This window comes from Dioscorea cayenensis, unplaced genomic scaffold, assembly GCF_009730915.1.
Source record: "Dioscorea cayenensis subsp. rotundata cultivar TDr96_F1 unplaced genomic scaffold, TDr96_F1_v2_PseudoChromosome.rev07_lg8_w22 25.fasta BLBR01000513.1, whole genome shotgun sequence".
Taxonomy (NCBI): Eukaryota; Viridiplantae; Streptophyta; class Magnoliopsida; order Dioscoreales; family Dioscoreaceae; genus Dioscorea; species Dioscorea cayenensis.
The window spans coordinates 75,494-92,826 of record NW_024086904.1 but is presented as its reverse complement, the minus strand read 5'-3'; the positions used below and the strand labels follow the sequence as shown (position 1 = coordinate 92,826).

General features: G+C 37.1%; 1 protein-coding gene and 1 pseudogene across 1 annotated transcript; both read left to right on the top strand.

Moving 5' to 3' along the window:
- The first annotated feature begins 51 nt into the window (after positions 1–51).
- Positions 52–1,115, top strand: LOC120254578 (annotated as a pseudogene).
- Positions 1,116–9,235: 8,120 nt separating this feature from the next.
- On the top strand, positions 9,236–9,747 carry LOC120254577 (dirigent protein 4-like). Its single transcript, XM_039262666.1, has 2 exons — positions 9,236–9,384; positions 9,471–9,747. Exons 1-2 carry the CDS (start codon positions 9,236–9,238, stop codon positions 9,745–9,747), a joined length of 426 nt encoding a protein of 141 aa, XP_039118600.1.
- The last annotated feature ends 7,586 nt before the right edge of the window (positions 9,748–17,333 follow it).

Here is a 17,333-nt window from a genome sequence, read left to right as displayed (position 1 = left end):
TACTATCACGTTGGTATCTCATGCATGCCATTGCCGTATATGCATACTTAGGCGAAGAGAAGGTGACAAAAATGTTAGAGTGATTGAAGAATTGAGTAGTAGAAGTTGGATGAATTGGATGCTGATGTTGCAGGTTTCTGAATGGATTAGGTGAGTTGTTTGCTGATGTTCCTGGTTTCTGAATGGATGCAGAGAAAAGAATGAAAAGGGTATGATGGTAATTTCAGATATTCAAAAATTCGTTATGGTTGTTAGAGTTTTGGCTGGAAAAGAATCAAAGCCTGAGATTGATTTGATCAAGGAAAATTGTAAGTTCTAGGCAATAGCTGAAGCAAATGTCAGATGAATAAGTGAACGGCTGGGATTTTATCATCATCAAACTTTGGTGTTAGTTCGAGGCAAATGGCTTAAGCGGGTAACTGGATCCAGTGCAGACGCGTGTTGTGGTGACTAAGCTGGTTCGTTTCTTTTTGGGTACTAATGTTTCTATGTAATATATGTATCTTGTGTTTTTCCAGAGTTATGTAAAGGTTGTTACTGTTTTTCTGTTTTCCATTGAGATCTTCAAGGTTGTATGAATTATCCTGAGTTATAGAGAGTGTTTTACCTTTTGATGTGAATAAGAGAACTGTTCTTTGTTTGATCCTCTATCTATCTAGTGATTATCAGGAACTCGACTTCTTCTTCCATGACACCATCACCGGCGACCACCCCACAGCCGTGCCGGTTGCTCTTAATAAAGGAACAGTGATTAAGCCGGGTAATTTAGTGCCTTTTGGTGTTGTGTCCGTTGTTGATGACCCTCTAACTGAAGGACCTGACTTAAACTCAAAGGTGATAGGACATGCACAAGGGTTTTACGTGTCTGCAGGGCAGAAGGATCTTGTATTCATCGTTCCTTTTAACTTAGGGTTCACTTCCGGTGAGTTCAACGGTAGCTCCATCAGTGTGTTTTCAAGGAACCCAATTTTGGAAAGTGATAGGGAAGGGCCATTGTTGGTGGCCGGGGGAAATTCAGGATGGCACGCGGGTTTGCAAAGCTTAAAACCTACTTCGTTAATGCCACTAGTGGTAATGCTGTGGTTGAGTATCATATTACTTTTTTTCATTATTAGTGAGATGCTTGTTACTCTATGTGTTTTAGTATTTTCATGAATAATAACGTGCTCTTATGCGCCACTTTGTTTTCTTAGAAAAGTTACTTTTCTATGGAATATATATATATATATATATATATATAATATAATGTTTGTTTGGGTGGTGTATTTTAATTACCTGAAAATATTAAATATTATAATTAAAACAAATTATTATGGCGTTTGTTTTCTCCTTGTATTTCAATATTATTGTTAGTCATGTGATTACACTATTATTGACATGATTTGACACCAAGTCAAGATGACGTGGCAACCTTTGTGACGTGGCATAATTGATAACATGGCAAAGTATAGTGACATGGCAAGGAGTCTTGATTTGGAGGTATATATCTTAAAGATCTTGATGGAGTTGTCTTTAGTAATGTATTACAATTTGAAGACAATATTTATGGTGATTTGATTGAAGACTAAATATGGATGGAGCTTAATTAAGGAAATACCTATCAATGGTATGATTGAAGGCTATTGAAGGTAAGATTTGAAAAAACCTTAATAAGTATGATGGAAGACTATTAATGGTAAGTTTTGAAGACATGCCTATTATTGGCATGATTGAGATGATCGATTGAAGGTTTTAATTTCTTGGGAAGATTTGAAAACTAAACTTAGGTGAATTGAAAATCAAGTTTGGCAAGTTTCGTGAAGACGCACAAGGATGTGCGCCCCTTGCGAGGGGACTGCGTGATGAGGAACTGAGGAGGTAGACTAGTTGCCGGCAGTCGGGATCAGGAGATTTGGCTGCACCGACTCGGACTAAGCATGACCGGGAGGTTGATGGGTCTTGAGATCGTCCGCAACTTAACCAGAATTCAGTAAAGTCAGCAGTCAGGGCTATGTTGCAATTCATGTTATAAGGTTTTTAAATTAGTAGCCGCGGAGATTCTAAAAGAGGTATGCGCTTTATTTGGGACATTGAGACGTCTATATAAGCTACATTGCTTTGAGATTGGGTGTGTCTCTTGTGGAGGAAAATGTGTGAGCATTAGACGATCTAGAGATGGTAGTGATTTTTATTGTTGGGAGAGTGAGTGACAAGTGTTTGTACTCATTTATTTTCAATACTTTTTGTGGATTGTTTATCTCCAGGCTTGGTCCCCCAAATGTAGGCGAGTGGACGGTGAACTGAGTTACCAAACTTGTGTGTCTCTTTCTCGCTTGGTTTGTGTGAGTTTCCTTTGAGTGTTTCGAGTGTTCTTTAAACCACAAACCACATCGGCGGAACTAACCATTGTAACAAAATATATGAAAATATCACATATGCCGAATTGGCTTAAGTTCAAGATAATATTAACAGTGTGTAATTTTATTATATAATTTAATTGGTATGTTTCATGAATATCTGTTCTCTCATATATGTATATCCAAATATTCTTTTTTTTTTTAATTTTATTTCTTAAAAAAATTGTGTAATAACTAAATAAAACTGAATATAGATGTTGGTGGCGCCATTGTGTAGTAGTTATTGTATCCCCTTCATAAATTAGCATTAAAAAGTTAATCTTACTTGAATGCACGGACGTGTGTTGTCAAGGAACCTCATATTGGAAATAGATAAGGAATTTGCTGTTGTTGGTGGTTGTTAAAAGTTTTGGTGACACGTGGGTTTACTAATCTGGGCTTATGGTGACTGTAACCATTAATTAGTGTTGTTATTGTTGAAATGTCCAGAAGCTAGACCTTATGCTGCTACACTAGCTGTGCATGCATGGCTTACACGTTAACAGGGTTTAGTCTTATCTCTGTTATGTTGAGTCAACTATCCTAGATTTAGATTAATATCATGTTCTATTATGTAGGTGCTTGTACTGTTTAAGTTATCACGTGGGTTGTGAGTTGGCTTGCATTTGTTGGCCATCTCTATATATGTATGTTGAATGGGGTGAATGAAAGGTAGATCCTTTTTGGAATCTCACGTTGGGAGCCTAAAACTGAGTGGCTTGTCTTCTCTTACTCATACTTTCTTTTCATTTCTCTACAAACATTGGTATCAGAGACATTGTTTCAGTCCAGTCTTGAAGGAAAATGGCTGCAAATGGCAGCGGTGCTGGCTCTTCTCAGACCAATGTGCCTCCCTTTGATGGAGAGAGTTACAACCTATGGAGCTTGATGATGGAGACCATTCTCCTCTCTCGTGATCTATGGGGCATGGTTGAGAAGGGATATAATGAAGAAGAAGAAGATGAGCACAAGAGAACAGAGAACATCAAAAGAAATGCAAAGGCTTTATGTCTAATACAACAAGCACTAGATGCAAAAGTTCTCATCCGAATCTCACAAACAAGGAATGCAAAGAAGGCTTGGGACATCTTAAAGGGTGAGTATCAAGGCTGCACCAAGAGAGTTGCTGCCCAGCTTCACTCTCATCGACAAGACTTCGAGAATACACGCATGAAGAATGGAGAAAAGGTACAAGACTACATTAGCAGAGTGCTAACTGTAGTGTACCATATTCGATCCCTGGGAGAGGAGCTCGGTGATCCAGCAGTTGTTGGCAAGATACTCTTGAGTTTAACTCCAAAGTTCAGTCATGTGGTGTCCTCCATCATTGAATCAAAGGACCTGAGTTCTCTCACCATTGAAGAACTTAGTGGGTCTCTCAGAGGTCATGAAGGTAGATTAGATCTTGAGCAAGACCACATGGAGGAGAAGGCTTTTTATGTTAAGCTAGATACTGCTTCAAGAGTTCTTCGAATGCAGGAAGAGGGAGAGGCCGAGGTAGCTTCAGAGGTCGCTCACGTGGTAGAGGAAGAGGGTGAAGCTCAGAGACTAAAGGCTTTCAAGGTAATAACAAACCTAACAGAGCGTTAGTGCAGTGTCACAACTGCAAGAAATTCGGTCACTATAAAGCTCAGTGCTGGTACAAGGATAAAGCTGCGAATGTTGCTGAAGAAGAAGAAGAGATTACACACCTTTTCATGGCCAGTGGAGGGTCAACCAATGAACATGAGGATGTTTGGTTGCTTGACAGCGGATGCTCAAACCATATGACTGGTATGAAGAGTATCTTCAAAACTCTTGACGAATCTATACAACAAACGGTGAATATGGGTGACAATAATGTTCTTAAGGTGGCCGGGATTGGTTCTGTGATATTTAAATCAAAGACAGGGAAGCTAAGGGAGCTTAGTAATGTCCAGTTTGTCCCTCAATTAGCCCACAATCTATTGAGCATAGGATAACTATTAAATTCTGGATGTACTGTGATGTTCATTGGTAAAGAATGCATTATCAGAGACAAGGAGTCAAACTCTCTCCTTGCTCGGGTTCAAATGACACATCACAAGTTGTTTCCTCTCTCAATTAATGAAGTAGGGTCAGCTCATGTTGCTTGCAAAGAAGATGCTTCTGTACTTTGGCACATGAGGTACGGGCACGTGCACTATAATAGACTTCAACAACTATCAAAAAGACAGCTTGTCCAAGGATTGCCTCCTAATATCTCAACAAGTCCATGTGAAAGTTGTGCGCAAGGGAAGAAGACAAGAGCATCATTCCCAGTTGAAGGTGCAAGACGGGCCATGCAGCCACTAGAGCTTATACATGCCGATCTTTGCGGCCCGATGCAAACACCAACCCGAGGAGGTAATATGTATTTTATGCTCCTCATCAATGATTGTACAAGATATGCGTGGGTATACTTCCTGCAGGCTAAGTCACAGGCCTTTGAGCGCTTCAAAACATTCAAGATAATGGTGGAGAAGCAGCTCGAGCGGTCCATCAATATTTTGAGGACCGATAGAGGTGGGGAATTCACCTCCGGTGAGTTCTAGCTATTTTGTGAAGAGAACGGCATCAAGCGTCAACTCACAGCTCCTCACACCCCGCAGCAGAACAGCGTTGTCAAACGGAAGAACCGGACGGTCGTGGAGATGGCGCGCTGTATGCTAATGGAGAGGAACGTTCCTACTGATTTGTGGGGAGAAGCTGTCTCCACCGCTGTTTACTTGTTAAACCGTTCCTCTACTTCAGCTGTGGAAGATGGCACTCCATATGAAGCCTTAACTAGGTTCACTCTTGCTGTCAATCACCTAAGAGTGTTCGGATGCCTCGCGTTTGCATATATTCACCCTCAGCAGCGCGGGAAGCTGGATTCAAAAGCCGAGAAGTTGATGTTTATTGGCTACAGTGGTGAGTCAAAAGCCTATCGTCTCTTGAATCCGTTGACTGGGAAGATTATAGTAAGCAAGGATGTGACTCTCCATGAGGAAAAGTGTTGGAATCCTGAACAAAATCTTGATGCAACACACTACTGATGAAGAAGCACATGAGTTTGATAGTGATGATCTTGATATACAGCAACCCAGAGTTGAATCCATAGTGTCTCCCTCACCTGATGATGACTCACCAGGTTCTAGAAATTCATATGATGGGCCAGGTGTTCGATACAGAACATTAGAGGACTTGTATGAGTCTTGTGATTTTGCACTCTCTATTATTGACCCAACTTCCTTCAAAAAAGCCTCACAGTCCAAGGCTTGGAAGGATGCAATGGATGAGGAAATTGCCTCAATCCAAAAGAACAACACATGGTCCCTAACGAGGTTACCAGAGGGTAAACAAGCTGTGGGATTGAAATGGATTTATAAATCTAAGTATCATTTTGATGGTTCCTTGTACAAGAGAAAGGCTCGCCTAGTAGCGAAGGGTTACTTACAAGTGCCGGGAGTCGACTTTGATGAAGTTTTCTCACCGGTCACTCACATGGAAACAATTAGATTATTCTCAGCAGTGGGAGCTCAACGCAAGTGGCCAATATTCCAGTTAGACGTAAAGTCGGCATTCTTGAATGGGGATCTTCATGAGGAGGTGTACGTGGTACAACCCGAAGGCTACGTTCGAGAAGGAAATGAAAAATCAGTGTACAAACTTCATAAAGAACTCTATGGATCGTGTCAATCCCCGAGGGCGTGGTACAGTAAGGTTGATCTTCATTTTACTAAAATGGGTTTCCAGAGAAGCAAGAATGAGCCCACTGTTTACATGCAAGTGAGTAAAAACTCAGACATTTTGCTTCTTTGTTTGTACGTGGATGATATCATCTTCATGGGGTCTTCAATGGCAATGGTGAACAAGTTCAGGGAAAGCATGATGAACACCTTCGATATGACAGATCTGGGTTTACTCCAATACTTTCTTGGTTTGGAAGTAACACAGAAGAATGGAACCATCTTTGTGAGCCAAAGAAAATATGCAGAAGATTTGCTTAAGAAGTTCGGCATGAGCAATTGCAAGCACATGACTACACCTCTGAATACAAATGAAAAGTTACAAAAGAATGATAGTTCAGGCCTTGCAAATGAGAAAAAGTATCGACAGATGATCGGGGGGCTACTCTATCTCACACACACCCGACCAGACTTGATGTTTGCTGTTGGGTTAGTCTCTAGGTATATGCAGCAACCATCCATGCATCACTTTGGTACAATAAAACGTATTATGCACTATGTCTCCGGTACAGTAAAACTGGGTTTGAAGTATGAGCATGTTCCAGAGTTCAAGCTAACCGGCTACGTCGACAGCGACTAGGGCGATTCCGTCGATGATCGGAGGAGTACCACAGGTTGGGTGTTCAACTTAGGATCCGGGGCAATAGCATGGGCTTCAAAGAAGTAGGAGATAACGGCCTTGTCGAGCACTGAGGCCGAATACATCGCCGCCACCTCTGCAGCGTGTCAAGCCGTCTGGCTCCGACGACTACTAACGGACATGAGAGTAATGCAAAGCAACACCACTATCATTCACTGCGATAACCTGTCAGCCATCTCAATTGCGAAGAACCCGACGCAACACGGAAGAACCAAACACATTGATGTTCGTTTTCACTTCATTCGCAGCCTTGTCTCAGATGGAATAATTAGTTTGATTCACTGCAACACCAATGAGCAGGTGGCTGATATACTCACCAAGGCGTTGGGTGCAGCAAAGCATGAGTACTTCTGAAGCATGCTCGGAGTGGGAAGCTTCTGAACAAGGGAGGGTGTTGAAATGCCCAGAAGCTAGACCTTATGCAGCTACACTAGCTGTGCATGCATGGCTTACACGTTAACAGGGTTTAGTCTTATCTTTGTTATGTTGAGTCAACTATCCTAGATTTAGATTAATATCATGTTCTATTATGTAGGTGCTTGTACTGTTTAAGTTATCATGTGGGTTGTGAGTTGGCTTGCATTTGTTGACCATCTCTATATATGTATGTTGAATGGGGTGAATGAAAGGTAGATCCTTATTGGAATCTCACATTGAGAGCCTAAAACTGAGTGCCTTGTCTTCTCTTACTCATACTTTCTTTTCATTTCTCTACAAACAGTTGTCGTTGAGTATAATATTGTTACTGTTTTCATTATAAGTACCTATGATGATCATGTGCTAGAGTTTGATAAAGTGTTTCCTTGAATAGATTCAATGATGTAATGTTGTTGATTTTTATTATGAATGAGAGATTTTTTTTTTATTTTTAAGAAGTGCTTGCAGGTTTTTTCTGTTAAAAAAAATGTACAGTAATTTATTAGCGTTGTGTGACAGTGGTTGCATCATATGAATTTAAATGAGCTTATCAATGGTATTTTCATCATTTGCCAATATAAGATATCATTGTCAGCAACTAAAAGTATACAAAAATTAAATTTTATAATTTAAAAAGTAGATTTTTTTTTTAAATTAAATATCAATTAGGGGTGTTGTATATAGATCAACAGAACAAAATAGATTATTACTTTAATATTATATTTCACAATGATTAATTAGCCCTTGGATCAAGTGTACATATACAGGTGATGACCTTTAACTGAGGATCCTAATCTAAATCCAGTGGTGCTAGTCTTTGACGCAGATATCGGGTTCATGGGTTGAATCAGTTGATGTCCAACGTTAATAACAAAATTATAAATAATGCTTATCAAGATATATATATATATGATCACGTGAGATATATTAAAAGGCTTTTTCTTAAATTGGCCTAATTTTTTTTTTTTAATATTGTCAAAATAGTCCTAAGGCCATCACCCAATCGGCACCCATTGGTCCTTCTATTTTTTTTTCTCTCTTTTCTTTCTTGGTCTCTCTATTCAGAAATGTTCTAAACTAGTTCCTTTACTCTTAAAATGTGCCAATTTAGTCCCTCTACACTTGAAAAGAGTAGAGAGACTCTCTTGAAAAGAAGAGAGGGACTAGTTGGGAGCATTTCTGAGTAGAGGGTTCAAAAAGGAAGAAAAAAAAATAGAGGGACCAATTTAGATATTATACCCATAAAATATATTGTAATCTCATAATTGCAAAAGATAATAAAAAAAAAATATAAATAAATAAAACCAAATGTATGGATCTATCGGAGAAAATAACAGCCTTCTTAAAAGCCTAACCCATATCTTTATATTTATCTATTTTTTCATGGAACTCATGGAACAAATATTGCCAATATATATGTATATATTATTGATTTAATTTTAATCTTAATTTTCAACAATAACTGTAAAATTAAAAATTTGATCCTTTCTTAGCAGCGTTGTTCCGTGAAATAAATTAAAGTTGACACATGAACTCAAAGATCAGTTTGGATTTATTTTTGTCCTTGTAAAATTTTTTAATTCATTAAATAAATATTTTTCACAAAATAAATTAAAAAATATTTTGATAAGTGAACCTAAAAAAGATGAACTTGAAGGTGGTTAAGACCTACATATCATTGCGTTCTCGTCAAGTTAAAAGCAGAGCAAAGTCACCCCTCAAGTTCCAAATCCACACATATATACACTTGTTTTAAAGGCTAAAACCATCGACTATTCATACGACTGACTCCTCTCAACAAACACAAGTTCAAAGTTCGTTGGCATTTGGCAACAAACAGTAAATAGTTAATTAGCATGATATCACTATCAACATAAAAACTAATTATTCAAAAAAAAAAAATTTGTAACATTAAAAAAAATAAAATTTCCAAGCCAAACCCCTATAAATTCACAGCCTGTTATAGCTTTTGATTAAACACTCACAAACGTACAAACGAGAAAGAGAAAGAGTGATGGAGAGGAGATCAGTGTATGGAAACCTAGTTGTTCTTATATCTATCATGTTGGTGTCTCATGCATGCATACTTGGGCGAAGAGAAGGTGACAAAACTCCACTTCTTCTTCCATGACACCATCTCTGGCCACCACCCCACCGCCGTGCCGGTGGTTCATCCTAAAGGAACAGTGATTAAGCCAGGTAATTTAGTGCCTTTTGGTGCAATGTACGTCGTTGATGACCCTCTAACCGAAGGACCTGACTTAAACTCAAAGGTGATAGGACATGCACAAGGGTTTTACGTGTCTGCAGGGCAGAAGGATCTTTGTATTCGTCGTTGCTTTATGACTTTGGGTTCATTTCCGGTGAGTTCAACGGTAGCTCCATCAATGTGTTTTCAAGGAACCCAATTTTGGAAAGTGAAATGAAAGTGGCCATTGTTGGTGGTTGGGTGAAATTTAGGATGGCACCTGGCTTTGCCAAGCTTAAAACGTACTTCTTTAATGCCACCAGTACAATTGATGCACTGTTAGCCTTGAAACTGTTGATGTGTGCACAAATGCCAGTAGTAAGTTCTTCAACCTGTTGATCAAGATAACCATGGTTGGGCAGAAATAGGAGTAACTTTTATTACTTGAAATAAAAACTATTACAAGATTGATCTTCTCCTGCATGTAAGCTTACAATAAATAGACTAAAGAAAACCAAAAAAAGTGAAGATTTGAAAATTTACCATAAATGACAAGTTCTTAAATTTCAGCAAGAAAATTAAGAACTTAACAAATAAAAGCTAATGCCGAAAACGGCGTACAAATCCGAGATTTTTAAGCCAAGATATAATCAAATCAAATATTATCATAAATGACAAAATTGTTGTTTTCGAGGTCAAAATGATGGAATTTGACCAAAATCCGGTATGCCTCATGAGCTTGTGCAACAAGCTCATAACTTGTGTTTGTTGATTCGTTTTTCATCAAATGGGACCCATAAAATAACTAAACTCCACCGTCTGATAATTACCAAAATGCCCCTGCTACTTTAAATCAAAATTCTTCATGAAGGCACAAACTAGCTCCTAAATACGTCCCGCATCATTCTCCCCAGGTTGGACAGAATTCGGCCTCGAATTGTCATCATTTGAAGAATCACCATAGTAGAGTACCAAGTGCTTGATGTTGAAGACATTGGTCGTCCAGATATGGCTTGAGAGCGTGGGTTGGAAGGCATTCGGATTGATCTTGACTCGGTACCAAGTGTTGTGGTTGAGTATCATATTATTGTTTTTCATTATTAGTAATTAGATGCTTGTTGCTCTATATGTTCTAATATTTTTATGAATAATAATGTTGTCTTTTGTGCCCTTTTTTTTTCCTTGGGAAAGTTTCTTTCTATGGAATATATAATGTTTGTTTGACTGGGTGTACTCTAATTATCTGAAAATTGTAAGTATTATAATTAAAAAAATTATTTTGGTGTTTGCTTTCTTCTTGTATTTCTTTTTAACAAAGTATGTGAAAATATCATATAAAGTGTGTATTTTTATTATATTTTTGTATGTTTCATAAATAATTGTTCTCATATGTATTTTTTTCCCAAAGATTTATTTAAAATTTATTTTTTTGAAATATTAAATAAAACTGAATATAGAGTTCAATAAATATGTGGTTTATCCATATTTATTTAAAAAAAAACTGAATATAGATATATATTACTTTAGATTTTTACAATATCAATTTAAAACGAGCTTAAGAATTAAAAGATGTGATGCACATTCAATATATTTCTGACCATACATCCTTGACTGTCGAGTGTCAAAACCCACCATCTTCAGATTGGAATTGACATTTAATATTTCACCAAATTATTTATTAACATGCAATTATATTTATTAACTTGCTGTTGTTGGTGGCTGTGGAAAGTTTAGTATGGCACGTGGGTTCGCTAATTTGCTTCGGTGATTGTAACTACTGGTGTTGTGGTCATTGAGCATAATGTTACCATCTGTAAGGGTCGGTGCCCTGGTGTGATCGGGAGGACCGTGACACCATCTATGATGAAGATGATGAAGATGATGATGACGATGATGATGATGAGGGTTTGGTAAAGTATTTCCTTGAATAAATTCAATGATATATTGATGTGTGTACATTGTTTATATATTTTATATCTATTTATACACTCATTTGGCATATATTAGAATTAAAATGTGGAATTCGATGTTAAATATCGTGTGTTTTGCATTAACAGGCTTAGGGCAGTGTTTAAAGGAGAGGGAGATACAAAAGAAGCAATTTACACCGAAAGCGATGAAGTTGGAGCTCTTGGCATCATTAAAACAAGGATAAGGCAAACTTGGTGGCTTACAGGCAGTTTACGGCCATCCTTACGGCAGTAAGTAGAGTTCAGAAGACCTTGTGGGCATGCTTATCCCCGTAAGGAGAATTCAGAGTCAATTCAGAGGACCTTACGGGTAAAGCTTACGTCCGTAAGGGTGCCCGTAAATACCATCCAGAGGAGTTTGTGACCGCAGTGAACGCCGTAAGGGCAGTCGCAGGAAGTAGACAGCGAGGGTTACGGTCCAGCGATTACAACCGTAAGCTGGACCGTAACACATTCAGAAGACCTTATGGATGAGGCTTACAACTGTAAGTGTTCCTGTAAGGCTCGCACCTATCTTCTTCAGCTTCCTTACGGCCTAATCCTTACGTCCGTAAGTAGCCCGTAAGTAGTCAGGTATAAATAGAACTTATAAAGATTTTTAGGGCATTATTTATTCTATTTTTGGATTCATTGAGGGCAACTCTTGGAGATGAGGTTTTGGGAGAAAGGGGATGAATCTCCAGCACTTAAGGAGCAATTTGGATGGGGATTCCAACCTACATTTAAGGGGATTGAAGATCGTAGCCGTCAAGACCATCTTGGCGGCGTGCGTGGAAGCTTTCCAAGCAACTCCTCCGATGATTCTTCTTCCCAAGGATTGAGAAGGGAGTTTTCATGGCTTTTATGTTTCTTTCTCTCTTTGTATCATGAAGCTTGCCCTCTTTTAATGGAGGGCTAATTTGTAGATGTTTGGGCATAGTTGAACTCTAGGGTTTATTTTATTGGCATTGGTTGTTGGATCTTTAATGCTCTAATTGATATCTTATTTTCAATCATATCTATTTGAGTCTAATTGTGTGATTGAATGAATGATTGCTAACGAGGCGAAAGCCCTAGCTCTAATATTTGGTGTTGATACGTGACGAGAAGAAATTTCCACCTAGCACAGACTTGCCGCAATTCGAAAGGATAGTAGGTACCCTCTGGTTAGGGTATTTAGGAGACCTTGTCTTACACAATCCTTTCGAGTTGATAGTGAGAATCTCTGTGCTCTTTGCAATCCTGTGGAGTATATTTTAGGAGAAGTCGCATCTCTACTTTGTATTTGGATTAGGGATAATTTCTCTCTTTGGGGGAGATCATCTACTTAAGAAATTGTCATTAGCCCACAATAAGGTTTCGTAGATTGTTAATGCGATTGTGTGGATGTCTATGTTAGCTCTGCACTGATTCAGTTAATTTTCACCTGAGAAAATAGGGTTTTGTATACTTCTAGAAATCTTTCGATTCAAATAGGATTGCATACTTAGACAACCTTTGTCCTGCACTATAAAACTTTAGAGGGGTGCTATACCCGTACATCGCTTTCTTCCTTGGCTTCTCTTCCGTTATTTTTCAATATTCTTATACTTTTGTTTACACACATATCACTTCACTATTCAGTCTATTTTTCGGATTTAGAGTTATTACTAGTGTTCACCTTTTTCTTTATGGACCAACACTATGTATTTCAAACACACTTTATTACGCGATAGGCATATACAATTGTGTCTTTATCAAAAACATTGAAAGAAAACAAAGTTCATCAACTGTGTGTGTGTGATAGTGGCTGCATCATATGAATTTGAATGAGCTCGTCGATTTTATTTCATTAATTGGCAATATAAAGATATCATTGTCAGAAAATAAAAACTATACAAATAATTAAAAATATATAATTAAAAAATTAGATTAATTCTTTAAATTAAATATCAATAATGGGGGTGCATATATATATATATATATATTATTTACAGAAGTTGATAAACTGCAATGCATTAACAATAAAAACAAGAGAACTACAAACCAACCACCACAAACAAATTTAGAAACCAGCTCACCAAGGGTAACCGCCACTCCACCTTAATCAACAGCTACATGGGTGCACATATATATATATATATTACATGAAAAAAACTATATATATATCATATGATTAATTATTAGCCTGAAAACATGATTTATCTTACACAAAATTTTAGGACGACCGAAACGTCACATGCTTGCTACTGGTTGGAGTACATTTGTATGTGCGAATAATTAAGCTTGTTGCAGGGATGCTTTCATTTTCCTCAGGTCATTTTTCTGTTCCTTTTTTTTACTTACCACACATGCCTGATATTATTAATTAGTAAGATGCATTGGCGTGTAGACTGTTCACATTGATCTTTCTTATGCATTATCTTCAGAGAAGAAAATGGAGAACTCCGTGTTGGCGTTTGGCGTGCAATGTGAAAAAGCCGGGGATTTACTTCTTCTGCATCTGTTATACCCTGTCAAAGTATGCGACTTGGAATTTTTGCTTCTGCATCTCATGCTATTACCAGTGGGGCTATGTTCACTCTGTATTATTTACTGGCCAAGGTATGCAATTTTGCTTCATGTGCTTTAATTTGTTTCAACCATAAAAATAATCAGCCGTGGCCAATTAATGTTAAAGAAAGTTTCACTTCCAATACTAGTTTTAATTTCAACCTTTCAGGAAGCCCTGAATTTCTGATTCCGTATGATCGATATATGGAATCAATTAAAATAGAATATTATCCAATTGGCATGAGGTTTTAGATGAAGTTTGAGGGTGATGAGGGTCAAGAAGAAAGGTAGAGCAGCTTGTCACTTGATATAATCCTTGGTAATTGCTTGTTTATGTAAATTGGTACTTAATTCTATTTGGTTGCAAACGTAACACAGGTTAACTGGTAGAAGATTCTGATAAGCCGATGAGTTGGTCCGATTCACAATGGAGATGTTTACAGGTTAGAAAGCTAATAAAATCAATCCATAGAGCATACAGTTTTAGCTTGTACTAATCATTTACAGTTCTATTTCAAAAGCTTGACGTATTTTTGGACATTTATCAGTTAATCAAAAAGGGGAACGATGAGTAACTAACAAATTATTAATTCTTTGGTTTGATAGCATGGTCTATGAGCTATGTACTAATTCTTCTTGACGTGACTTAAAAAAGTTTATTTTCTATATCATTATATATATATATATATATATATATATATTTAGACAAGGTACATATATCCATTAATGACTTTAATTGTCTTGGTGGGTTTAATGAGTACGCAAACAAATTTCAAAAGGACTTGATCTCTGAATAAATTTTAAGATGACACTGTTGAAGTTCTTCCCAGCCTCGCCTGTGATGCACTAAGAGTTTTTCACAGCGGAAAGAAAAATAAAGACAAAACAAGTAGAAAAATAACTTTGGAGACACACACACAGTCCCACAGAAAGAGGTCCTTTTTATGTTCAATGCTTAGAGAGTCCCCTAGTTCCCAGTGCTTCTTTTAATATACTCAAAAAGTAACCAGAATGTCAAAAGACGACTACAACCCCATTGGGCAGACAACCCTATCATACTCCAACCATACTGGTTGGCAACCTTAAACATAGATACTATTTTATATTACCCCCACTAACTAAAGCGACATTACCATCATACCCCTTAGTACAGTTGCCCACTTCTCTTCACATACTGACATGCTTCTGTTCACTTGCTGCCATTCCCAAGTATGGACGTTGGCTATTCTAGTAGTTTAACGTCGGCGCCCAATACCAGCTTCAATCAATCATCACTGTCAACAGACTAAACAATTTATGCAATAAAAATCATTGCTCATTGTGTAAATATCTTGATGGGATTGCCCAAAAAGAGAAAATTTCCAAAATTACGCTAAGAGTTTTGCAAATTTTCAACAAAATAATAATAATAATAATAATACATAAATTTTCTTTCAACTTATGCTCATAGAAGTGGATTATAAGAACTATTCTTTAATACATGGACAAAGTTTTTTTTATAATATTGGGTGATATTTTCAGGGAGGATTTCTTGACAATTTTCCACAACATTTCTGGTGGTAACTAAAGAAGATAAGGTTAAGATGTTAACATATTTAATTAAAAGAAGAGTCAAAATTTTAAGATTGATTGATGTATGTCATCTTCTAATTGTAAAGTTCTATTGGTTCTAATGATAAACCATCAGCACTTGCACTTGAATGGCATCTAAATTTAATGAACTTTAGGTGATTAGATTAGTTGGTGAAACACTTACTCGACATTTCTTAATAAATAGATAAATATATAAATAAATAAATTTCAAATATGTGAGACAGTGGCATACTCAAAACCATGTTTATTTATTTATTTGTTAATGGAAAAATAATTTTCATTAGGTTAAACTATGCTTTCTTCTCTATGGCATACTCAAAACAATGTTTATTTATTTATTTGTTAATGGAAAAATAATTTTCATTAGGTTAAACTATGCTTTCTTCTCTTTGACATACTCAAAACCATGTTTATTTATTTATTTGTTAATGGAAAAAATAATTTTCATTAGGTAAAACTGTGCTTTCTTCTCTATGGCATACTCAAAACCATTTTTATTTATTTATTTGTTAATGGAAAAATAAATCTCATTAGGTTAAACTATGCTTTCTTCTCTATGGCTGACAAGTCCTGACGGATGGGAATGGCCATCAGGTGGAGATGACATGAAAGTAGGGGTGGACATGGGCATGTGGGTCGGGTTTGAAATTTGGCTAGACTCAAATATCAACCCATATATTCGATTTGGTAGGACCTATTCGAGCCAAATTGTTTTCGATCCAAACCCGACCCAGTTTGATTGTCATTAGAGCCGAGGCCCAGATAACCCGACCCAAAAATAAATAATTTTTTTATGAAATAATTGAAATAACTAAATAAAAACTACTACTACAACCCCTAAAAATTTTTCAAACATTTAAGATACAACACAAGTATTATAAATATTTACTCTTTTCAAGCCTATTACTATTATATATATATATATTATAAATAATATATTATATATATTATTTATTTATTCGGGTCGGGCCGGGTTGGGTCGGGTCAAAATTCATCTGATCCAAAACCCGGCCCGAAATTCAATCGGGCCAAAACATTTGAGCCCAACCCAGTTTTTTGGGCCAACTTTCTAAACCAGGCCCACTGTATTTTTTTGAGTTTGAGTTCGGAGCCGACCATGGGTCGCCTACCCATGTCCACCCTACATGAAAGTAGGAAAAAAATAAAGGCTTGTACTTAAAAAAATAAAATAATTATTAACATTATTATTCTAAATGTCCTTGTTTATAGCTGCGGAGTTTGAATTAGTGTGTTGATATATTTTTTAGAGTTTAAGTAGTGGTTGTATGTAGATGGTTCTAGTCTATGTGTGCACAAGCTCTGTCCCCACTTGCTCTGTCGAGATTTATGTACTATGATGCATTTTTGAGCAGTCTAACCACTCATTTTGGCAAAAAAAATCTATATATATAAAATTATATTTTGTTAGTTCCGCCGGTGTGGTTTGTGGATTTAGAGAACACTCAAGCACTCATAGAAATCTCGCACAAACCAAATCAAAAGAAGACACATGAAACTAGTAACCTAGTTCGGCGTCAACTCGCCTATGTCTGGGGGGCTAAGTCCGAAGATAAGCAATCCACTAAAAGAGGTGAAAATACATGAGTACAAACACTTTATCACTCACACTTACAAATAAAGATCACTACCCTCTTTATATTATCTAGTGCCCGAATTATCTCAAGCTCTTATCTACACTACAATTTCAGAGCAATGTATAGCTTATATAGACGCCTCAGCATCCCAAATATAGCCTATACCTCTTTTAAAATCTCCGAGGCTACTAATTTTAATACCTTCCAAATTAGCTGTTGCAACTCCTGTTGTAACTGAACTTGAAGTATGGCCATGACTACTGACTTGAATGAGTTCTGGTTCCGTTGCAAAGCAACCTCAAGACCCATCACTCTC